This window comes from Apteryx mantelli, chromosome 14, assembly GCF_036417845.1.
Source record: "Apteryx mantelli isolate bAptMan1 chromosome 14, bAptMan1.hap1, whole genome shotgun sequence".
In the NCBI taxonomy this organism is placed as follows: domain Eukaryota; kingdom Metazoa; phylum Chordata; class Aves; order Apterygiformes; family Apterygidae; genus Apteryx; species Apteryx mantelli.
In genome coordinates, this window is record NC_089991.1 from 9,598,971 (window position 1) to 9,622,884 (window position 23,914).

Sequence of the window (23,914 nt, forward strand, 5' to 3'; positions counted from 1 at the left end):
GCTGGACTCAGCGCTTGCATCCCCCAAAGCAGAGGGTATCACAGGGCTCTGTTCCAGATAGGCCAGCCCTAGGCAAAGTCAGAGGTGGAAGTAGATTCTTTAATGATAATTACATCTTAGAAAGGATCTAACAGCAGCTGATTGTCAGACTTGTACAGTTTGTTTAAAAATATAAAATCTAAGAGGCTCCTATCTGTTCTGGTGCAGGCTTGATTCTTGCCTGTGCCAAGCTGCTCACACGTACTGCTTCTTCTTGGTGGCTGCCTTACTGGCCAAGTCCTTGGCTTTTTCCGTAGCGGCTAGAGCTGTCTCCTTGGCTTTCTCAGTTGCTTCCTTGGCTGTCTCCACCAGTGTTTTGGATGGAGCTTCTCCTATAATATGCAAGCTGTTAACTTAACCCAGCAGTCCCCGCCCTGCCCTGGCACTGGAGGGCTGCTGGAGTGACCGGCTGATGCAAGCTAGACAAGCCTGAGCTTTGTTGCCTCTTGGGACAGAGGATGTTTCCCTGTGTAGTGGGGGAAGGTAAACCCTGTTCCTGACACCCAGCTCCGTGCGTCAGGACACGTCACAACGGAGAACTGCAGACACGTGACTGCTGTATTACTTCCTTCTTCCTTCCCACACTCCACCACCGCCAAGCTTCACAACAGCCCTCTGAAGAAACTGGGACTCTAAATGCTACCTGGCTGTTCTGCTCAGGAAGAGCAGGCTGTGCCAAGACATGGGGGCAAAGGCAAGGGACTAGGATGTCTCAGTCAGTTTAGTTCAAGCCACAACCTGCCCCTGCACAGGGGTGTACCGGTGTGGCCTGTTACCCCAGAAGACCTGACCTGGACAGCCAGGGCTCACCCTCAGGTACTCACCCTGCATTCTTGCTAGCACGTATTCAAATCCCTTAGTGCTCTTGGTCACGTTGCTTTTGAACCTGGCCAGACCAAACTCCTGCAACAGAAGAGTCTGTGAAGATGCAAGCCCAGACCATGATTCATACAGAGGTGCTGTCTCTGGGGCTGTGGCCCAGCTCAATCAGTCCCAAATATCTGGTGGCTCACAGGTGCTATGCTGCCCCTCCAGCAGAGAAGCCACTGCAGTAATGGTTCTGGGCTCCACAAACTCTTGAGGACTGGGGAGCAAGGGGGAAGAGGAGAGAAATGGCATAGGGCAGGGGTACAGTAGCGGAGGAACACCCCACTGCTTAAGCAATGGGCTGTCAGCACCACTCACCTGGACAGCCCGTGAGACACCAAACAGGCTGGAGGAAACCCAGGCTTCTCGCTTGACCTCGGTCCAGTTGCTGTTCTCCGGGTTCACCTGGTAAACGCACCGCTCCTCCACCACCTGCACAAAGCACAGCCCTGCCCGTGAGCGCAGCCCGGGGCCCGCCCGCCTGCGTGCTCCCCCCCCTGCCTGCGAGCACCCACCATGAGACGTGCGTGATTGATGTTCCAGGTGAACGTGGTCATGGTTCGGTTCTTGGGGTCCACGATAGAGTCCTCCAAGATGTAGACGGAGTGGGCCACGTTGGCGGGGAAGAAGCGCTCTGCCCAGCGGGGCATCCTGTTGGTCTTGGTCAGGAGCCGCCGGGAGAGCAGTTTCTGGTCCGGCGTCACTTCCCGGTGCACGATGTCTTCGGTCAGGACATGTTTGCTAAAACGGGGACGGGGGGGCAAACGTCAGGCCCTGCTCCCGGCACCACCAGGCCCCGGGGGTGGGGGAGGGAGAGGCAGCAGCGGCCCCGGGGGGACCCTTGGGGGGGGGGATGGGGAGCCCGGGGGCGGAGGGCCTCTGGGCGGGGGGCCCCGGCGGACCCCCCCGAGGCGGGCCCCGGGGCAGGGTGCGCGCGGAGGGCCCCGGCCGCGGGCGGCGCCGGCGCCGGGGCCCGGTAGGGCGCGGTAGGCCCGGCTAGGCCCGGCGGCGCCGCGCACCTGTAGGGGTTGGGGTAGCGCTGCCAGAAGGCGGCGAAGACCTGGTCCCAGGGCCCCTTGAGGACGCCCAGGCTGGCGCAGTACTTCCCCATGGGCCGCCGCCGCCGCTCAGGCCCGCGCCGCCGCCGCGCCCGCTCCGGCCCGCGCCCGCTGGGCGGCCGCCATGCGGCGAGAGCGAGAGCGAGCGCGAGCGCGAGAGCCTGCGGCGCCACGTCCGCCCCGCCCGCCCGGCCCCGCCTCCTCACCGCCCGGCCCCGCCCCTCGCCGCCAGGTCCCGCCCCCTCGCCGCCCTCCAGGCCCCGCCCCCCGCTCTCTAGGCCCCGCCCCCGCGGCGCGCTTCCGCCGCGCCCGCCCCGGCGCCGCTTCGCTCCGCCCCGGCGCGGCGCGGCCCCGGCGCGGCGTGAGGATGAGCGGGCGGCGCGTGGACGCCAAGGTGGTGCTGCTGGGGCAGGAGAGCGTGGGCAAGAGCAGCCTGGTGGAGCGCTACGTGCACCGCCGCTTCCGCCCTGGGCCCTACCAGAACGTGAGTCCCCCCCGGCCCGGCCCGGTCCAGGCCCCGCCTGTGTCCGCCCCCCTCCCGCGGCCCGCTCGGGGCCCGCTCCTGCCCCGCCTGGGTCGCTCCTGCCCCCCGCCCCGGCCCAGGCCCCCACCGTGCCCCCCTCCCAGCCCAGGCCCCCGCTGTGTCCCCCCGGCCCGCTCCAGGCCGCCATGCGCCGGTTCATGCCCTGCTCCCCCGCCCCCGCCGGGCCCCGGGCAGGGTCCCGCTGCCCCCACCTCCCCCTGCCGCCGAGGGCCAGGCCCGGCCGCCCCCCCCCCCCCAAAGGCCGGGCCCCACCGCGCCTGCCGCTTCTCTTCCAGACGATCGGGGCCGCCTTCGTGGCCAAGGTGATGCCTGTGGGGGACCAGACCGTGACCTTGGGGATCTGGGTAAGCGCGGGGGCACAGGTTGTCCCCAGAGCCCGGGGGCCGTGCCGGCTGCAGGCCCCGACGCTGGCCCTGAGCACCCCCCCGGCGCGAGGACCTCCCAGACGAAGTGGCAGTGGGCGCTGCCGGGCCCCAACAGGGCCCCTGCTCACTGCTTCCCTGTCGATCCCCAGGACACGGCCGGCTCCGAGAGGTACGAGGCCATGAGCCGGATCTACTACCGCGGGGCGCGAGCAGCCATCGTGTGCTACGGTAAGGGCGCAGTGTCAGCGGGGTGCGCGGGAGCTGAGGGCTGCTGTGGCCAGGCGCTGGGCCCTCCGCTCCTCTGAGCGGGAAGACGAAGGAGCCGGTGGCCGCGAAGGCTTCGCTGGTGTGAGCACACCTGTGGCAACGCCAGCCCCGCTAAAGGGGCAAAGCAGCGGCGCTGGGCGAAGCAGCCTGGCTGCGGGTGCACCACGTTTCGGGCGCAGATGCTGCCCCTCAGCCCCGGGTGCTGGTGGCTCAGGCTCTGCTCTGCTGGGCGTGGAGGGTGGGATGGCGCGGAGGGTCTTGGGGCAGGGCAGAGCCTGATTTTTCTCTCCCAGATCTCACTGACAGCAGCAGTTTCCAGCGAGCCAAATTCTGGGTGAACGAGCTGCAGAACTTCGAGGAGGTAAATTGCAGAAAAGAGCTCGTGCTGCAGGGCTGGAAGGACCCTCTGGATGTGCTGAGGACAAGCAGGAACTGGGGGTTCACCTTCCTGCACGAAACTGTTGCCATACGTGAGCAGGACGTCTTGCCCCCTTGGGCATATGGCACTTTGCTGGGCTGCCATGAGCCTTGCTGCATTTCGTCCTGAGCCTTAGGAGCATTGTGGGACGCCACAGGATGCGACCAAGGGTTGCAGTGTGTCTGTTCTTGCTTACCGCCAGCTGCAGGCATGCGGCTGCCTGGCAGCTTTGGGGAAGGGAGAAAAAGTCGGTGGCAATGCCTGAGCTCGCAGGCGCCTCTAACCTGGCCCTTCCCTACCTGCCACAGAACTGCCGGATCTATCTGTGCGGCACCAAAAGTGACCTGCTGGAAGAGGACAGGAGGAAGCGGGGAGTTGACTTCCACGACGTGCAGGACTACGTGGATGGTACGTCTCTGCTGCATGGCTGGACCTGGGCAGCTGCTGTTCACTCCCTGCTCCCCAGGCTCTTGAGTCACCACGGTGCCGCACTGCTCCAGCAGAGCCGTGAAGCTCGCTGGCCGGACAGTGTCTGGCCTTTCCGTATTTCCCCAGGGCCAAGCAGGGCTGGGGGTGAGCTAGAAGATTTAGCTGTGGGGGTTGTGAGGCGTGAAGGGCTGCCACCCCTGCCCAGCGCAGAGTCCAGCAGCAGATCCAGTGGCTCTGTGCCTCTGGGTGAATGGCAGGAGCAGCTTGTGGCACAGCGTGGCCTAGGCTCCCTGTGGAACGAGCCTCCGGGTGTTCCAAGAAAATCCCCGAGCACAGTGTGTCCTGAGAGTGCGTACACGGACCGGTGGGATAGGGTCCTGGAAGTGGTGCCAAGCCAGCTGGGGAGAAGGGTGGCGGGAGCAGCTTGTTGAACCCTGCCCTGGGCTCCAGCCAGCTTCCTATCTCTGAGACAGCAGCCACAACTGCTGCTGCAGGGGAAGGGTGGCTCAGGGGAGAGCTCAACTTGTGGGGCCACATCTCGCACCCACGGGCCCTAACCTGTGCCCGTTGTTTCAGAGATCAAGGCAGACCTCTTTGAAACCTCCAGTAAGACGGGCCAGAGCGTTGGTGAGTATCCCCCTCTCTGCGGGGCTGTGCTCTGCCCTCGCCTGAGCGGTGCTGGAGGGCAGCTCCGGCGCTGGTTGGGCTCGGTGCAGGCGGGTGGCCCCACTAGCTGCCAAGGGGGCAGAGCACCTCGATGAGCTGCTCTCGGGGGCTAGCAGAGATGGCAGGAGCAGCCATGAGCTCAGGGGCGAGGGGGCTTCTGCCCTTGCCTGGGGAGGCAGTAGCTGCCCCGAGGCAGGAGAGCAAAGCCTGGGTGCTTGGCTCCAGCACGCTGGTCCCGTGCCCAGGCAGAGTGTGGCCTGGTCCCTGCCCTCAGCCACCTCCTGCCTGGAGGGTCCTGGCAGCTGCCCAGCTGTAGCGTGCGGGAAGATACTGACACGCTCTCTCCTGTCACAGATGAGCTGTTCCAGAAGGTGGCCGAGGACTTTGTACACTTCACCGCCTTCCAGGTGATGACAGGTGAGCGCGTCAGGACAGGGCACTCTGCTTGGAGCACCCTGTCCAGGTGCTGGACCTGGGGCATGTGTTCTTCCAAGCCCCCTGGGTGAGGGCACAGATGAAGAGCACCATGGGGTCTCACAGGGTCCTTCCTTGCCCTCGCCCTGCTTGACGCCTGAGGGGCAGGAGGCCCCAGACCCTCGCACTGCTCCGTGGGGGTGTTCAGAGCAGGAGCATAGTTACAGGTTCCTGCTAGTCTCACCCCCCACTTCCTGAGGTTGCTGTGGCTCCACGCCAGGGTTTTTCCAGCAGAGCTTCGGAGGAACTTCCCCATCCGTGGTGTCCCTGTATCAGCCTGTTACACAAGACAGACTCTGCATGGCACAGCACGGTGCGTGCTGAGACTGAGCCATGGAGAGGCCTTTGGGAAACAGGTACCAGAAAGATTCCTCCCTGGCTGCATTACCTGCTTCCAGCACTTCACGTTGGGCCTGTCCTCACCTGTCTGCTTAGGCTCAGCTCAGCTCTGCCTTCAGCTCTGGAATGTCCCATAGCGATGAGTCCTGCAGTTTCACTATGGGTTGTATTAAACCTGCTTGTGCCAGAGATTTCTCCCAGAGGGATCTTCTGGCTTTCCAGAGGCCAGGCCTGGCCAGGGACTGAGGCTGACAGGGGGCTGGAAACTTTTGGCCTCTGCTTGGCATCATGGTGCCGTATGTGTCAACACGCTGCCTTACCCCACTGCTCTCTTTCAGAGGAGAAAGGCGTTGACCTGGGCCAGAAGAGCGGTACCTACTTGTACAGCTGCTGCCACCACTGAGACCTTCTGCCAAAAGGGAATCGCTGCTGTGGGCTGGGCAGTCCATGCTCTCTAGACTTCTCCTATTTTTTACCTGCTGTATTTTAGCTGTATGGGCTGTCTGGCAACGTAGAAACGGAGCACGGCCCTGCGGACTGCTCTCATCTCCCTGGACTTGGCGTGCAGAGCAGCGCCAGCTGTAGTGGGCTGCTGCACGGTGCTGGGACACTGCTGCTGTGTGAGGAGCTGCGGACTGTGACGCCTCGGGACGCTCGCGGAGACCTCTCCCTGCAGAGGGTGTATCTGCTACCTAGTGTTGGAAAGAGCTGCTTCCCTGAGTCACAGCTCTGGCCCAGTGCAGCTGTTAATTTATTCTCTTGGAGATATTGCCTGATCCTTTACAGATTATTTAAGTGTCTTCTTTTGAGGTATACAATGTAAATAAAATGCATTGTGGTCTGAGAACGGGCTTACAGGTGAGACATCAACATGTGCCTCAACTAGGGCAGGCAACAGGGTTCAGCCTGTGGAGGTGCGGGGGGAAAAACTCGTCTCCTGAAGTGTGCAAGGCCTGTGCCTGGGGCAAGAAAGATCCCATGCCCTCAGCAATCCCTGAGCTACTGTGAAAGGCCACCCCCTTGCCCAACAGAGCTGATAATCACCTTGACATGCTATTCCCTGAGGCCTGTTGAACTCGCTGCACCAGCTGTGCAGCCCGCCATGGGTAATCCTACCTCCCAGCAGGAACAGGCATTAACCCGTCCTCCTGCAAGGCCCTTGGGCCCGGACCAGAGCAGTCGGCCTGGAGCTCTCGCTCTGACCACATCTCTGCTTGAGCTAGGACCACTGTTGGGTGGTTGTGTGCAGCCACACTGAAAAATGCCAAACCCAGGCTTGCAGTCAGGAGTCTGTCCTGTCCTGGAAGGGTCCTTGGAAAAATGGGCCAGGTTGCGTTGTGTCCTGTGCACTGCGGCAGTGTAACAGCCCACTGCGCTGGTCCCGCTCCTGGGCCCCCTCCCCAAGCAGCCACACGTGGGGCTCCGGGCTTCCTCCTGGCCCAGCTGCCCAAAGGGCTGCACCTCTGAAGTATTCTGGGTCAACCTGATCCGGCTTTGGAGGAGGATCTCCCATTCCTGCCGTGGCCTCTGAGAGGCCAAGTCAATCTGCTGGGAGGGGAAGGCTCCGCGCTTTGTCCTTCCGAAGGGCTCCGAGACAGGAGCAGTAACGCAGCCTCCCTTCGGGCCTCGTACAGCCCAGCCTTGCCCCATCCTTGCTGAACAGCGCGTGGGTTTGAAAGGCTCATTTCTGCACAAAGATGGCACAGAGGCTGCCCTTTGGTGCGCACACGGCACCTCACCCTCCTCCGGTGAGCCCCGGCGTGGAGCCAGCGTCAAACACATGGGCACCGATCGCCCCTGCTGCTCGCGCGAATCCTGCCGGCTGTTGGACCCGGAAGCGCCGTGACCAAACTGACCTTCACTCAGCCGCTCGCCGGGTCCTGCTTGTCGGCCGGGCAGCGCCGCCGGCTCACCGGCTGCAGGAGCCGGGCAGGTCTCTCCCTTCTACCCCAGACAACCCGAGGGGAGGAAGATGCAGCATTCCCGACTGAGCCGATGCTCCTTGCCGGCCTGCTCTCCCCCGAGTGGGATATGGCCGGGCGCAGCGGGGCTCCCTCCTACGCTACATCCGCACGGCCCCTCCCTGTACGGACGCTCGCCCGCCGCCCGCGCAGCATCCGCCCCCACGCAGCAAGACAAAACACAAGAGGACATCGAGAGTAAAGTTAAACTTTACTTTACAGTAATTTTTCTTCTATATACAAAGAATTACAGTACATGTTCTGGGAGCACCTGGGCAGGGCAACCCTCTTTTCATTATAAGTTTCACATACACAGCCAACAGTCTAAGGGGAGCAAAATGAAAGTAATCAATGGTCCAAGACTCTCCCCTCTCCCTCTTCTAAAAATAATATACATGCTGGAAATATGTAGGTTTCTCTCACCCGCTCTGGCGTTCCCCGCTTGGAACTGACGGACAAGACCCGGGCAGCTCGGAGTAGCTACGCGTCTCCCAGGAGCACCCACGCCTGGCATCGCCCCCGGACACCACCGCGGCGCGGGCACGCAGCTCCGGCCAGCCCCCGGCAGGCCCCTGCGCCAGCTGGGCACCCACGCTTCAGTCAAGTTTTCCTTCAGCAAAGCCTGAAAAACGGGACCCTGCAAGGGATTCCCCCCCGCCACCTCCCGGCAGGCAGCAGACCTCGGGCCTGGTGCGGCAAACGGCGAAAACCACCGCGCCGCCTCCTTCGTGCGGCTCACGCCAGCGCTGGGCCCCCCCTCCGCCCCCACGCGGCGCTCGATGCTGGGGCTGAGCTCTCGGCCCCCAGCGCTGCCCGCTAGCATCGCGCGCACACGTGAAACGAAGGGCGCAGACGCCAGGGTTAGCGCCTAGCGAATCTCCCCCCGATGCTTTAGGGTGGCTTTGTGCACCTGCACCCCGTGTCGCTCCCTTCCACCCCGGGCAGGGAGACGGAGGGAGTGGGCAGCCGGGGGACCCCCATCCCCAGCTGCCCGCTTGCACGCCTGGGGACACGGTGCTCTTCCGCAGCCGGGCTGCACCCCGCTCGCAGAAGGACATCTTTCTTTGGGATTGCCGCCCGGCGGGACAGAGCCGCTTTCCCCGGGAGCCCACCGCCAAGCGGCGCAGGAGGAGGGTGCCGTGAGACTTCAAAACCACGCGCAGTTCCCGACATGTTCTGTCTCTGAAGCCAGCAGACCGGCGGGGTGGGGAATGGAGCACCGTGTGCAAGCACGGCTGGGACTACTGCTCCCAGAATGTTTCTACCACCCTACAGGGGAGCCCAGGTGAGGCGGTGGAGCGTGCCACCAGCACCGCTGCTCCCCGCGCGCCCTCGTGCCGGCACGAACCACGGCCGACAGAACAAACTCACTCCCACCCGTGCTGGCAGGGGCAACCCTCAGCTCCAGCCCTGCTTCACCTTGAGCCTCCTGGTGCTGCTGCTTTTCCTTTTAGTAAGTTCCCAGTGTCTAAAAAAAATACACAAAACCCAGTTCCTTGAAGTCAACAACTAGGAAACATCAGAAAAAAACAAAAACTGAAACCAGCTCAGTACCAAACAGACACAAAGAACATGCAGTTAGCAGACGCCTGGCTTGCTTCATGTAGCTCCATTCGCTCTCTACACTAATGGGGCCCACTGGCACGCTGGTTTGAGTCTCAAAACCATCATAAATCAAAGGAATTGAGTCTCTCCAGGCTTAAGAGACATGCCTTGTCCTGTTTCTGTCACACACACCAAAGCCCAAGTCCCAGCTACCGGGGGACAGGATTCAGCTGACAAGAACTCCAGCCCAAGGGCTGGGAGCTTGAGTTCAGCCCTACTGCGCTAAGCTGCCAAACGTTTTACAATAGCACCACAATAGCCCAAGTGCTTAGCCAAGGGCAAACTGATTAAAACTTTACCTTGAAATAGGACATAGCATCACCAATTTCTTGAGATTTCCCTTGGAGGTAGATTCAGTGCTGTAGGGACTGTCCATCACTGCCACTTCCCTAGCCCAAGTTCATGCACGCTGTCCTGCTGCCGTGCTTGGAGAGCACCTGCACCTGACTTTGCTTTAGGAGACCCCGAAGCACAAATGGGCATTTCCTACCTCCTGTTAACTGCGGGCACTGCCATCCTGTCACCGCCGCACAGGCAGGTCTCCGGCTGACGCCAGGCAAGCGGCAGAGCGGTCCCCAAACTACAGCGTCCCATCTCCCAGGGCCCGGGAACCCAGAGCACCCATCAGCAAGGCCATGCCGATGCAAGGGTCAGAGCCTCGGTTGCAAATGCCTCCACTGGGGTGTCACCATCGCACGGGAGTAACTAGTGCGGACAAAGCTCGGGCGATCAAACCGCATCATGAGAACTCGCTGAACCCAGGCGGCCGCCTCTGTAGCTTCCTTTCAGAGTAGCTGCACAGTTTGACACTTTGCTTTAACATTCACTCGCTGGCAAAGGCTGAAAGACTCATCAGTAATTTAGGGCAAAGCACATTACAAGCAGGTTACAAGTACGGTTATTCCAAACATCAAGCAAAATCAGAAGTTAAGGCTGAAATTAAAAATAAACTGAAGGTGTTGAAGGTCTGAGGTCTCTCAAACAAACTCTCCTCTACCCTGTAGTGATGCTGGCTACCACATCCAAGTACGAGCAACATACATCAACCGCGTGCTCAGGTTAAACCAGCTGGCAAGATGCATTAGGGTTAAGCCTCATTTTTCTTTCTTTTTATTCTTTTTTTTCAATTAAACAGAGTCAAAGCTTTTCTAGCACCCTAACTCTGCATCTTCTCACCTTAATATGTTGCTGCTCTTTAGATTTAACCATATATCTGATCACTTGAATTTTAATACTGCCCCCACCTTTGAAGCAAAGTCTGAGCCTGTGGGGGGAGGGGGTTAAATCCTAAATTATAATGCATGCTCCCACAGTACTATCTGGGTAGTTTGTGCACGGAAATGAATCTGTTATTTTTTTTTAAATAGGAAAAGTTTTAACTCGAGAACAGTAATAACGCTACCGTGAGCTAGCTAGTATCTGAAGATACACAGTATGGGATTATCCCTTACAATGGTCACTTTTACGCCGGGTTCACCGGAGCCCTGGCTGGCAGGGACCAGTAGGAGTGAGCCCAGCAAGCTGGTGTAAACGGGATGAGCGGAGCAAGACGGTAGCCAGTGCCCTGCTCCTCTCCTGCACGCGCACCCCACAAACCCCCATGGTTCCTCCTCCTCCGCAACTCTCCTCCCGCCTCTTTTGGCAGGTGGATCTTGTCCCTGGGAAGTCTGTAACCGCGCCGTTATCCCTCAGAAGAGCTCCTCTATTGGCAAAGGTGAACGGAGACTACTTTGCCCAATGGGCAAACCCACCGTTGAAGTGGGCACCGCGGTGCCCCAGTCAGTGGGACTGCGACCGCAGCCCACCAAGGCACCACCGCTATGCACTGCTCCAAGCCCGGCCGTCCCACTGGCAAGCAGGGAGCACTGGCAGGGGCGGCTGCCCATCAGGGCGGCAGCAAACGGTTTCAGCCCCCATCAGAGCCGTGGGAAGTCACAGACACTTTTACGAGTGGACTGTTACAGGGAAGTTTCCGTGAGCCTCCTCAAGGTGCTACGGAAAGGGACACAGCTCTGAGCAGAAATGACAATTACCCTTGGTTGTGTTTCTAAAACTCGCCATGGTGGCATATTAACACAAGAGTCATCTCTCCTCCACCCTGTGTGCAACAACATCTGATCTGAGACCACTTGTGACCAGGAGATCAGATCCCTTCCACTATCCAAAAAAGTGCCCTGGCCTCAGCCGTGGAGCTATAGCCCAACAGCAAAGGCAGCTTCCCTCCTGTGCCAGCAGCACCACGCCAGCCATCTCCCACGGCACAGGACCTCCCGCACATGGTGTCACGGGTTGACACCAGCAGCTTCCCTCCTGCGTTAATGTTCTGCCAGGGCAACGTGTTACCTGCTGCTTCCTTCTACGTTAAAAACATCCAATGACTCAAACTGGCAAAACTCTGCAAGACAGCAATGTACTTCAGAAACCGAATCAAAGTAGCGGCAGTACACACCTCTCCCTCTCCTCCTCCAAGGACGTGCTACCAGCTACCACAAACAGTAAGCATCCCCTCAAGTGCTGAAGAAGCTCACATTTTCTTCACAAGGGTTTTGTTGCCCAAAGCGGTCTGCCACCCTGAGATCACGTTGTTCACCTCCAGATGAAAGACAGGCTGGTAAAAGCAGAGCACGTCTCTCAGTCTGGCCTAGAGGGACCTATCTCCATGCCTTTTCAGGCCTTGCCCGTTTTGCTGAGGTGACCCAGCACAGTCAGTCATTCCTAAAAGCAAGACTTCTCCTTCCGTGAGCCCCAGGCACATCTATAAAACCCTCCTGATTTGACAAAACATTACCCAGGGGACCACAAGGGCTGAGAGGGAACAACAGCTTGCTGGCTTCCTCTTTCAATGACATTTCCAAATGCCAGGTCACATTTTACCGAGCAGCCTCCCAGCTACGTTGAAGTCAACTTTCCAACACATAGCTGGAAGATAGCAAGCTGGAAAACTGGTTCCGCATGGAAAAGGCATGAAGGGAGACAAGAAGAGAAGCAGGGTAAAGTCAGATGCAGGGAATAAGGCTGTGGGTTTGAAACGCCATGCAACAGTTCAATCTATGTTCACTGTTCAAAACAAGTTTTTAGATAACAGCTTGCTGTGTGAAAGGCTTCTGCTGCTGTGAACCTCACCCTATTATTTGAACACACAATTTATAGAAGTGATTTTTCAAACCTGCACTTACGAGAATTCATTGAGAACTTCTCCATTATACAGATTTAAAATAGCCTGCACCAAAAATATTCACAGTTTATTTTTCATGAAACAAATAACTAGTTAACACATGACAATGCAAAGCGGAGTTGGACAGAGCAGTGCAGATACCTTTCTGGTTACAGCTGTAGCTGGCTGGGTGGCTGGCACGGAGGTAACCCTACTTACACAATCTACATGACTAAGTCCAGCTCATGGGAAGGCCTATAAATGTAAATTCAAGATTTATTTTCCTTCTCACACATGATAAATACTTAATATACTCAACCTCATTACCATTTTTTATTTTGTTTAAAAAAAGTTAATAAATGCCCTTAGTATATCTTCTCTCTCAATGGCTCTGAGGAGTTGTCCTGATTCCCTTTGTGCAGGAGTCACGCAGAAACAGAAGCTGCTTGCATTTCCCCAGTTTCAGCAGCAAGCAGGAATTGACCTGCCAGTCTTCCCGGAAAAAACAACATTAAACAGTAAGTTTCCATAAGCCATAAAGCTTTTCAAAGTCGCTAGCTATTCTACAAAGGATCTGAAATGATTCGGACTAGAGAAGGGATGCACCATAGCACTGGTAATGTCCCCTGGTGCCCAGCACACCCGGCCTTTACAGCAGGACATTGTCTTGGGTGCACACAGCAGGAAAGGAGAACGGATCAGGATTTGTCCTGGTACAAGTGTCTGTCTCCCTTCATAGAACACTGCAAAGCTAATGACCAGCCGGCTCCGGGAGCAGCAAGCCAAATGCTAACAACAACCTGCTCCCAAGTCAGGAGGAAAGGGTCAGCCTGGAGCTAAACTCTCCCTTTGAGGGGAGACCTGCAGATCTGCCTGGACCTAGAAGGATACGCTGGAGCTGTACAAAAGTCGGGTGGCTGGCACAGAGCGATCCGAGGCTGCGGGACCCGCATCAGCGGAGCTCAGGCAAATCAGAGGTAATGTGTTGTGAGAGTGGGAGAGTGTGCTGGTCAGCAACGCTTCCTGATGGCAGGGTACTGAACCCCATCAAACGTGGGCAGTGCCGCCCGGGGACGCCTGCCCTCCTCCTGTCTGCAAGGGCAGCAGTGGCCGGTGTCACAAGGTGCCACTCCTTTGGTCCCTGGGATTCTACCGCTTGCCCCATGAGCGTCATGGCAAAGCAAACTTCTGCCTCAACACTCAAGTAATCGACTGCCTTCAGCAGGCCTAGTCTGGACACCAGCCTGACAACCACCAGGTACAAAACATCTCCTTAAGTGGAAAAGGGAGAAGAGGAAAAAAGAATGCCAGCCAGCTGCTAGAGCCCACTGTGTTCCAGTGTGAGAACTACTATTCAGTTGGAAGGACACACGCACACACACGCACACACACACACCAATATAGTCCAGTTAATTCAAGTCTCCTTTGGTTGTAGATGAGTTAAGCCAGAAGCTACCCAAGGGGAAGGTGTTGAGATGGGTCCCGATACAGATACAGCATTCTTGCCTCTGTGCTGCAGAGCGAATGACACAGGCTTCACTTGCAGCTCTGCAGTGCATCACTCTGCTGGGAAGACCAGATATGATGCGAACACATGTCCTGAACACGTCTGAGACAAGTGAAGAAAAGACCTCTTAGTTTGTTGGCTCGTGGTAATGACAGAAGTCAAGAAGAGACTAGATGGAAATTTCAAAGGGAGCACCGACACCCTGCAGGGGTGGTGCACAGCACCTTGGGGAAATTCACTCTGCTCTACTCTGCTATTGCTGCTTTATAGGTCACAATGTTTTCAAGTGCAGGAAACACTCTGCGTGTCCTGTGCTAAAGGATTAAGACACAAGAATGAAAAAACTGCCAGATGGCTTCTTCCAAGATCTCTCTTTCCTCTGACCTCCTTCAGATTTCCCATTTCTCAGGCCTGGACAGTGGCAGCTTTGTATAAAGGAGCCTTAATGGATACTGCCTATTGCTGGAGTAAACTGCACAGACCGGTTGCAGTGGGATCCTCTCCTAACTCAGCTGGAGACAATACCTGTCCTTCAGTGAACCATGCACGCAGCACATCCCAGTGAACGTATGGACAAACCTTGCAAAGCAAAACCCTGCAGGGACAGAGAACTGGGCAGACAACAGATAACCCCCTTCCCTGCTTCTACAGAGTCTAGGGAATACATCTGATTGCTCACCATCTGATCCCTGAAACATCTCCAATCCCAGGGCAGCCTAACTGATCTGCTTCCTCTAAACACAGTAATAAGAAAGGGCCCCCTAGCTGCACTTGGGAACCCACCTATGAATCAGACCTGGAGCTTGAACATGCTGGATCAGTAATGTGACCATTCCAATGGAATTTGAGATTTTATCCAGAGTGGACTCTTTATTTCAGCTTTACCATTTGTAAAAGGAAGAGGAAAAGGTCACGGATGCTCTCTCCCCTTGGCTGGGCCGCACTCAGACTTAAGTGAATGTCCTTGCTCATGTCATGAGAGAATATGGATAGGATGTGCATGGGTTAGGGGCTGGGCTCAGGGAAGTGAATAAAAATAAAATAAAATAAAAAAAACAAAGAACATCCCCCTCCCTAAACATTAAAAGACTGAAACCTGCCTCCCATATTCACCAACCTCACTTTGGCTCTGAGTCAGCCAATTCATGACAGACAGAATCCTGGTTATGGGCTAGCGCCGTGTTTTGTTCAGGCAAAGGGTCCTGCCCCCGAGGAGTCTGTACTTTTCCAGCCAGCCAAGAAATCTGGTCAATTGTCTGAACGTTCCTGACAAGCCACTGCGTCTGCTCTGGGGGCACTGGTGCTTCCCTGGCAGGCCGAGGGGTCTGCTCAAACGCACGCAATCTCTCTGATGTCCAAGGGGGTTGCTCTGCGGGGGCTGAAGCCACTTCCCAGCCAGGCTGAAGAGTCGGCTCTGGTAGTTTCTCTGCTGTCCGAGGAGACTGGTCTGCAGGCGTCAGGGCTTTTGCAGCGGGCCAGTGGGTTTGCTCATGCGTCTGTAGTTTCTCCGTAGGCCAAGGTACCTGTCCGACATGCGTTGCCGCTTTCCCAGCAGACCAAGAGATTTGCTCACCAGGTAACATGGTCCTCTCTTTCTGCTGGGGATTCACCTCTATAGCAGCGGCTCCTCTCTCTTTCGGCTGAGCGTTCTGGTCGACGGGCCGCAGCGCCTTCTCAGACAGCAACAGCCTTGGAGCTGACGCAGCTGGAGGCTTATCCAAAGCTTGAGGCCGAGGAGCTACAGCCGCAGCCAGCTTGTCTGATGCCTGAGGCCATGGGGCTGTAAGAGTGAGAGGCCTCTCTAACAGCTGAGGCCGGGCCGCTCCGGAGCCGAGAGCCTTCTCCGGAGGCAGGACCCGCAGTGCCCCGGAGTCGGAAGCCTTCTCCGGAGGCAGGGGCCGCAGCACCCCAGGGGTGAGAGCTTTCTGCCCAAGTGGGAGCCGCAGCATCCCCGAGCCGAGAGCCTTCTCCGCCAGCAGGATGTGCGGTGACCTGGAGCCAGGGGCCTTCTCTGGAGGCAGGGGCCGTGGTATGCCTAAGCTGGGTGCTTTCTCCATGGGTAGGATCCGTGACATCCCCGATGCAGGAGCCTTCTCCAAAGGCAGGGGACGCGGTGCCCCAGAGCTGGGAGCCTTCTCCGTGACTGGGAGCCGCACGGCCCCAGAGAAGGAAGCCTTTTCTGGAAGCAGGGGCCGTGGAACCCCAGATCCAGGAACCTTCTCCGTGGGCAGGATCCGTGAGATTGGGGAGCTGGGAACTTTTTCAACGGGCAGAGGCCACAGCACCCCAGGGCCAGGAACCTTCTCTGATGCTGGGGCACGTGGCACCACAGAGCTGGGAGCCTTTTCCATGGACTGAGGCTGTGGACTCTGGGCAGAAGCTTTATTCAACAGCTGAGGCTGATCAGCCACAGGAGGCTCATCCACTGCCTGGGACTGCAGGGTCCCTGCAGTGATGAGAAGTCTGTCCGACAGTTGAGGATGCAGGCATTTTGTTGGAAACTCATCCAGCAGCTGAGGCTGCTGGGTCGTGGCGCCAATGAGAGACTTGTCTGAGAACCCCAAAACCCCAGCAGTGGCAGGAGGTTTGTCCGATAGCTGGAGCTGCAGGTCACCAGCAGTAACAAGTGACTCGTCTGATGACTGCGGAGTTCCCGGAGGAGATTTGCTCGGCAGATGTGGCTGCGAGGAGTCACTAGGAGACTCATCCAGTGGCCACAGCACCGCGTTGGTGGGAGGTTTGTCGGGCTGCTGAGACCTCAGCGCTACAACGATGGGTTGCTTCTCTGACTGCAGCCTTAGGGACAGGGCAGCCTGGGGCCTGTCTGACGGCTGCAAACGGAGCGACAGGGTGGTAGGAGGTTTGTCCGAAGGCTGCAGCCGGAGTGAAAGGGTGGTGGGGGGTTTGTTGGATGGCTTCAGCTTCAGCGACAAGGTAGTGGGGGGTTTATTTGATGGTGGCAGTCTCAGTGCCAGGGTGGCAGGCGGTTTGTCTGGTGGAGGCAGCCTCAGGGCCAGGGTGGTGGGGGGCTTGTTTGATGGCTGCAACCTCAGGGCTAGGGTTGTGGGGGGTTTGTCTGATGGTGGCAGCCTCAGCGCTAGGGTAGCAGGGGGTTTGTCCGATGTCTGCAGTCTGAAGGCCATGGACTGAGGTAGCCTGTCCAAAGACTGAACGCTCAGGTCTGTATCTGCAGACGGCTGCTCTGGTGGCTGGGTGTCATCGCCGTTAGCCAGTGCTTCTATGGGAGGCACATACTCACGAATTTCTCCTGGCTCCAGCGGGTTGGGCCCACAGGGATCATGCTCCGTGCAGCATAAACGTCCATCCAGCTTGGAGATGAAGAGCATGCCTTCTCGGTGCTGCTTGCAGAAGGATCTGGGGCACATCTCGCAGAAGGAAGCTGCTTCCTTGCCACACAAATCACACTGATGCCATGGGCACTCCCATTTTCCTGCAGTACGGACACAAGAGAAAAGACATAACTTAGGAGTGGTACAAAGGGAAGATACAAGGCCTGCTGCAAAGAGAGTTCAAGGGACAGCGGGAACACCCCTGTAACACTTGGATATAATTCTACAGCTGCTGGTTCTTCTCAGTCTCTGCCACAACTCTTAGGCTGGAAGGCCAGTTAACAGGAATTTGCAGTCCTTAGAAGCAACGAGGGAAATTATCATCATGACAAACACAAACCATGACAGGTGAGACCAAAGGCCCATCTGAGTTCAGGATGACACCAACCAGTATGGGCACCTAGACAAGAGCAGACACCTCCAGCTTGCACCTCTCTGTGGCTCTAATTTCCAGGGAAAACAAAAACAAAAAACCAGCAATATTTGTGTACAAGACACCCAATGGACTTTTTGAAGTAATTTCATCCAAACTATTTTTAAATCCTGGCCATCCAGATTACAGACTCCTGCAAGCTCTGCTGCAGATTTGGCCTTCCATGCTGAATGATTTGTAGATGTTCCAGGTTCACCTAAGTCTTTATTAATTCTGGGGCCAACTTCCTCCCTTCCTGTTTATCAGAAAGTAGTTGTCAGAGGACAGCGGATATAAGGAAATGAGTTTCTCTTGTCTCCGTCCCCAAGGCATCTTCCTTAACCTCTGTGTATGCCCATGATAAAAATGCTTCTTAATACAAAGCCAAGCTGTGCCCTGAGGAGCTCACTGTCCACACTGAATCTGTTCACTGCCAGTATCAAAACCATCATGGAGGAAAAGAAAATAAACATGACAGTTCACAGAGGTTATATTGTTTTTTTTCACGTGAAGATGGATCTTGCTGATTCAGCTCCCTGCTTCCTGCCAGCCAAGGCTGCTGCCGTCTCAACCAAGCTTCTAACTAGTCCACGGATACCGGCTTTACGGCCTCAAGAAGAACCATTTGCACCCAAGGTACATGATGCACTGAGTCTCTGATCTCACATCATGCTGTCAAGCGAGGCCTCTGCAGTGTCCAGTCCCCCAAGCTCCCAGTGCCCAGGGGTGCCACGTCCTGCTGCCGCGAGCAGCTGCTGGCTGAGCAGCCCTCCCCAGGAGGCTGGAGCAGAGCCACGGGCCCGTCTGCCCCCAGAGGCAGCCATCAGCACGGCAGCAAGGCAGTGCCAGGGCTGGAGCACTCCCCACCCTCCCCGACCCAAGCCCACACATCTGTGGTTTTGGCTACTAGCTCTTTCCAAGAAAGGCAGGAAGAGATAGAGACTCCCGCGCCGCACTGAGCAGCTGTGGTCATTTCTTGATGCACTTGTGCAACATCAGCTTTCCTCTCCCCACCACCTCACATGCTGCTTTTCCCCCCGGGCTGAAGAGAACATGCAGCTTGTTTTTCCATTTCTCTGAAGCTAATCCAAGACTTCTGTTCCGGTCTCAAAAAAATGTACACAGCTTCTCTGTGTCTTTTCCAATTTTTCAACATCATTTTCAGAGCATGGAAGCTTCCAACTAGATATGGTTTTCCCATTTCAGCCTTGCAGTGCTGCAGCACAGGTATCACTGCTTCCCCCCATCACCACCACGCCAGCCCCTGCACCAAACCTTCTCCCGCTGCACGGACTGCTGAGCTCTCCTGACACGCTGCTATTAAATTAGAGAACAGCCCCTTCGAATAGTCACTTTGGCCACTGGAGAGACTCTGGAACTATTATTACAGAGGTCATTTGTAACGACTGAAAATAAAATAAGACAAAAACTGCCGGTATCTTTCATCAAGGCTAGACTGCATCAAACCACGCTAATGGCCTCGGACAGGATAAAAGACCTAATGAATAAGGAGCCTCTCCAGAGGGCCCAGAGCAGAGGAGCTCTCAGAATTATGATCACATAATTAGTAGCATGCAAACAAGCAGGAAATTCCTACTATTCAGCAGCAATCCCATGACAGAAGAAACTTTTAAAGTAAAAAGTGATAAGCCTTTAACATCCTGCACGATATTCTAAAGTTGCAGGTTATGAAAATAACAGCCTACATACAAAAAAAAACAAATGGTAAAATGGCTGTAACCGGCTCCAAACTATTCTCAAAAAGCAGCTATCAATGGTCTTCTGTCAAACTGAGAGGGCATTTCAAATGAGGTCCTACAGGAGACTGTTCTAGTCTATATTTTAATTTAAATTTTGGAAGCAGAATAGTAAATACCTTCACAGGAACATCTGGAGATGACAACAAGGCTGTGAGGGACTGTAAAAATTTGGCTAGACAGGCTCAGAATTCAAAATTATATTGATAAACTGGACAGATACTCTTACACCAACAAGACACCATAAAATAAGACCAGTGCAAAGCATGATTTTAGGAAGAAGAAATAAAACAAATATGTGAACAAGATCAAGACAAGAGGACTCAAAGACAATAGGGCAAATCACAAACTAAATATAAATAAAATGTTGTTGCTTTTGCAAAACAAGTCCAGTCTCATTTCCTGAAGAATTTTATGTAAAACACAAAATGTAATTACTCCGTTCTGTCGGCATTAGCAAGGCCTCGGTGGCAATACATTTAAATATTCTTATTACTGCACTTTAGAAAATATGTCGGCAAATGGGACACAATCCAGAGTAGAGCAAGAATTATAATTTTAGAAAATAAGAGCTGCAAGGACAGACTGTGTTTGTTTAATCTGGAAAAGGACTAAGGAGATAATACAAGTCTTCCAATACGTAAAAAATTGATATCAGAGAGACAGCAGTGCATTGTTTTTCAAGTCTGCTCAAAACGTTAGGCTGTTTAACAGAAGAAACTTCTTAAATGTAAAGCAGAGGAACTGGGGAGATGCCGGATTCTGCCCTACTGGAGATTCGAAAGCACGGGAAAATATTTGCCAGGATATTCCAAGGTCCTGTCTTAGCACAGAAAGATGGCGTGGAAAGGACAATATTCAGGACTCCCTAGCCCTGTTTGATTACGTTTCCACAGAATTGCCTGCACTCGTCATCAGCTTTCACATGGCTGTGTTAAAGCGTTTCTTCAACGAGCAGAGCAACCCAAGCTATTCTGTACAAATGTCCTATTCTCCCTAATGTTTAAACACACTGATAATTTCTGTCATGTGCAAAATGTATTACTAGCACTTTCTATACTTCGCTAAATTACAGCTAATGATGTTGAATGCCCAGTTCTGGTTCCTTGCAGAGCTCCAACAGAAACGCTCTGTTGCACACTGACTCTCCTGACAGTTTCTTTTAGATACCTCTTGGTTACATGCTTCTTAACCTGCCTCTGAGCTGATCAGAAAATACCGTACAGAGCTGCACAGGGAATTTCTAATGACAACCCTACAGAGTACTAACTGAAAAGACATACAAACCCCTAAACCCAATTACATCAATGCAGTTGCCTTTATTAACCAAATTTATAATCTTAGCAAAACACTAAATTAGGTTTGATGAGTTATTCTGGTTAAAAACTTAGTTATCCAGTACGGTTTACATTCTTACCCTTTTCTTCTTTGGCACTTGGTCCCATATCAGCTTTTCCATCCTCTTGGCCTGGCAGAAATCAGGCTAACTGGCCTACCAGACTCAGGTCAGACATTTTTCATTTCTGAATATTGATTAACTCAAAACACTCAAAGGTCCCTGGAATTTCTTTAGTAACCAAGAGGTACTGCAACAACAGAGGAAACACTCCTCTCAACTAGCTCCTTCAAGACTTCTAAAAGTAACTTAAATGTTTTCCTCTAATAGATGCTACTTTACATCTCTTAAGCAACTGGAAACTGTTTAATCATTGTCATACAGTGAGTACACGAACTTTTTCTTTCTCTGCACACAAACCAGAACTACTTTTTGAATACTTTTGCCTTCTGTGCCAAATTTCTGCCTGTATTTCACCACAAAGGAGAATATGCTTTGATACTGTTCTCTTCCTTAATTATGAAACCACAGCTTTTTAGACATCTAACACGTTCTTTAACTCCCATTTTTCATTAGTGTTTTTCCTCATGATTCATTTCACTAACTTCTGTTCAGCTTTGGAAAAACTGCCAATCTGAGCAAACAACATCTCTCCTATCATTGGGATTGTCCTCTGCCAGGCCCAGAGGACGGGGTCAGCTCACAAGCACCATTTTCCAGGTGACGACAAGCTCCCCAGTCGGCAATAAATTCACCCTCTGCAGTCACAGTGGGGTGCAAACCAGGGCTGCACTGTGTGGGGCAAAAGTGTGCTGAAGTGATAAAGCTCTCTAGTTTTTAGACACGGTAGAGAGAGCTCAACACAGAGAGCAGTGCCGGGGAGACCGTGAGCCAGCACTGTCACCAGAGACCGACGCGTGCTCCCCTTCTCCCGGAGGTGAGCCGAGCCGCGCACTGACCTGCAGGCCTCTTGGTCAGGTTGAGGCAGTCGGCATGGTAAACTTTGGGGCAGCCCGGCTTCTTACAAGAAACTAGCTGCCCTCCATCCCCACAGCTGAAGCACTCGTCCTCTCGCTCCTTCATGACCTCCGCCTGTGACCTGCGCTTCATCTGTGGCCGTCTCTTTAGCTTCTTGGACTTTTCCTCAGTGAGACTGGGTTGGCTCTGCAGGTGAGACAACATCAGTTAATACAGGTCTCTGCCCCTTCCACCTGTTCCCTCCCTGCTACAGTGGATTATAACCACAAATCCCACAATTAAAAGCCGCTGCCAGCCATACCTGAAACATCTCTACAGATGCTTCGTAGTATTGGGCAACCATGTTCCTATAGTAAATTGTTCTTATTTTTGTGGAAAACAGGCTGGAAGCTCTGCACCCAAAGCCTGGCTAGATGCATGATACATGCAACTAGCAACAGGAGAACAAGGAGCCGAGGGCTGCCCGGTGGCGCTGAGTTCGTGCCCCTTTGCAGGCAGCCTCTCATGAACTCTCCAGGTTCTCAAAGCAGTTGGGTCTCCTTGTACCCGTGACTCTCACGGGGAGTTCGTTCCAGGCCCTTCCTGGACATTTTGATGTTCTCACCCCTCTCCTTATTTTCAGCCTGAATTTATTTGCAATCAGGTTAGACCTATTTGTTCTTGTGTCAACACTGTTCTTTTCCTGAAGAAGTTTTGCTCTCTCCCTGAAGTAACCACCAGGATACACTTACAGGCAGCAGTCACAGTCCTTCTCACAAACCAAACTCTTACAGTCTTGATTTCCTGTCTTCCTAATGGCTTTTCTCCGCCTGTATTGAGTTCATCTCTCCCAAACACAAGTTACAGAATTATACACGCTACTTCAGATGATGCCTCACAGGGCTGTGTACAGCCAGATTGACACTTCTCTAACTGAACTGGAAATACCTCTCTCCAAGCACCCTGACTGCATTTGCCTTTTTCGCAGCTGCATCACAACAGCAGCTCACAGTCATGCTGTGATATAACAAGACAAGAGCTCCTTCTCCACCATTATTTCTCACTGATGACCTTCTTATTGCAGATTTGTTTTTGCTGTTACCCTCCAGGTGTGTGTTCTGGCATACTGAATCACTAAATTTAATCCCATTTCTAGTATTCCTTTGCAATTGTCCAATCTTCTCCTGCACTGACGACACCTGGTATCTTTGTGTCATCAGTACACCTAAATTAGCAGGCTTCCAACATCTGTGTTAGAGACAATAATGAAATAATCAGGACTGCTCCCAAGACTGATGCCTAAATGGCCTAAGTACTTATTTCCCTGGCCTAACACTTCCTCTTTCAATGCCTGCACTGCTACCCGCTTTGGATTGAACTCCTTGGCAAAGGCCTAATTCCTGTAATAATGATCCTCTCCAGGCTGCCTCCCACTGTATCGAACACCCTGCTCAAGTCCAGAAAGATGACACCTTTCTGTGCCCAATCAGTGCGCTTATCAAAGAACTATTAGTGTTGTTTACCCCGATTACTCTTCGATAGACACAAGCTAAATTTTATGCCATTTTCCATGCATCTTTGTGTCTAAGTACGTGTTCTACATGCTGCATGTAGAATATCTCAGTGTGCTGAGATGAGACCTACAAGTTGATTTTTTGCATGCCTTTATTCTCCATAAATATTAGGCACTCTTTTTTGTCATTCTCCAATCAAGATAAAAATAAAAACATTTAAAAACCTTTGTCACCAGACCTACAATTTCAGAATTCTGCATTGGTGATTGTCCAGCTGCCCTGCCACGAATGTATTACATTTCATGTTTGCTTCCCTTTCACGTGTGGATATTTCTGTTTTCATACCCACATTCCCATTGACAATAGGGACGAGTCAGGCCTTTTTTATCTTATTGAAACTACAGGCAAAGAAATGATTCAATTTGAAGGCCACACCTAAACTGTCACTACCTTTTACCTATTCTCTCCTGCTTTTCAGCCACATAAATACAAAAGAGAACAAGAAAAACCTTTCACAACTAATCTGAATGTCCTCAACAAGGTCCTAAGCTAAATTTCAGTGATTCTCACTTTTTCCGCTGCAGTACAATAGACTCCTAAGCATTCTTCCAAACTCACAGTTAGAAAGATCACTTTTAGAAGTGAACTGTGAGTATAATCAATGAAGTTTTGTCTTGCTGTATCTTCAGGAAGTTTAAAAATGTATCTATTGTGGGATGAATTTCGGGGGGGGGGGGGGGGAAGATACTGTTTCTTGGGTATTTTTTCTTAGCCCATCTCATCGAGGTGGAATGAATTGCCTCAGTCATCACAATGGAACATTAATGCCAATGTAAGGGCACTTTTCTCTGATTTCCATCATGCAGCCTGCAATTTCAGGACCAAAATGACAGTT

General features: G+C 53.9%; 3 protein-coding genes across 5 annotated transcripts in view; 1 reads left to right on the top strand and 2 right to left on the bottom strand.

The window, feature by feature from the left end:
* Positions 1-78: 78 nt before the first annotated feature.
* PRELID1 (PRELI domain containing 1) lies at positions 79-2,104 on the bottom strand. Its single transcript, XM_067304677.1, has 5 exons — positions 1,926-2,104; positions 1,422-1,647; positions 1,225-1,338; positions 864-942; positions 79-371 (listed from the first exon to the last, which is right to left on the bottom strand). The coding sequence occupies exons 1-5, from the start codon at positions 2,015-2,017 to the stop codon at positions 235-237; spliced, it is 648 nt and encodes a 215-aa protein (XP_067160778.1). The 5' UTR covers positions 2,018-2,104; the 3' UTR covers positions 79-234.
* A 160-nt stretch (positions 2,105-2,264) lies between these two features.
* Positions 2,265-6,313, top strand: RAB24 (RAB24, member RAS oncogene family). Of its 2 annotated transcripts, none has more exons than XM_067304658.1 (8): positions 2,265-2,448; positions 2,784-2,852; positions 3,023-3,101; positions 3,434-3,501; positions 3,867-3,966; positions 4,564-4,614; positions 5,008-5,070; positions 5,957-6,313. In XM_067304658.1, the coding sequence occupies exons 1-8, from the start codon at positions 2,332-2,334 to the stop codon at positions 6,049-6,051; spliced, it is 642 nt and encodes a 213-aa protein (XP_067160759.1). In that variant the 5' UTR covers positions 2,265-2,331; the 3' UTR covers positions 6,052-6,313. The 2 variants fall into 2 exon arrangements, with proteins under 2 accessions (XP_067160759.1, XP_067160760.1); XM_067304659.1 differs by having other exon boundaries at positions 2,266-2,448; positions 5,805-6,037.
* A 1,306-nt stretch (positions 6,314-7,619) lies between these two features.
* Positions 7,620-23,914, bottom strand: part of NSD1 (nuclear receptor binding SET domain protein 1) — a 70,389-nt gene continuing 54,094 nt past the window's right edge. The window contains exons 22-24 of one of the 2 annotated variants that reach the window (XM_067304688.1): positions 21,508-21,712; positions 14,811-17,144; positions 7,620-13,795 (exon numbers count right to left, since the gene is read on the bottom strand). In XM_067304688.1, coding sequence (XP_067160789.1) covers positions 14,812-17,144; positions 21,508-21,712 — 2,538 coding nt within the window. In that variant the 3' untranslated portion in view covers positions 7,620-13,795; position 14,811. Of the gene's footprint in view, positions 17,145-21,507; positions 21,713-23,914 lie in introns of both variants that reach the window. The other variant, XM_067304689.1, reaches the window with a different exon arrangement.

Excerpts from the sequence above, each read along its gene's own strand:
- PRELID1 (XM_067304677.1), bottom strand. The coding sequence starts at position 2,017 with ATGGGGAAGTACTGCGCCAGCCTGGGCGTCCTCAAGGGGCCCTGGGAC. Across the intron at positions 1,339-1,421 it reads TCAATCACGCACGTCTCATG|GTGGTGGAGGAGCGGTGCGT; the intron begins GTGGGTGCTCGC and ends TGCTTTGTGCAG. Across the intron at positions 943-1,224 it reads GTGTCTCACGGGCTGTCCAG|GAGTTTGGTCTGGCCAGGTT; the intron begins GTGAGTGGTGCT and ends CTTCTGTTGCAG.
- RAB24 (XM_067304658.1), top strand. The coding sequence starts at position 2,332 with ATGAGCGGGCGGCGCGTGGACGCCAAGGTGGTGCTGCTGGGGCAGGAG. Across the intron at positions 3,502-3,866 it reads AGCTGCAGAACTTCGAGGAG|AACTGCCGGATCTATCTGTG; the intron begins GTAAATTGCAGA and ends TACCTGCCACAG. Across the intron at positions 5,071-5,956 it reads CGCCTTCCAGGTGATGACAG|CTGTATGGGCTGTCTGGCAA; the intron begins GTGAGCGCGTCA and ends GCTGTATTTTAG.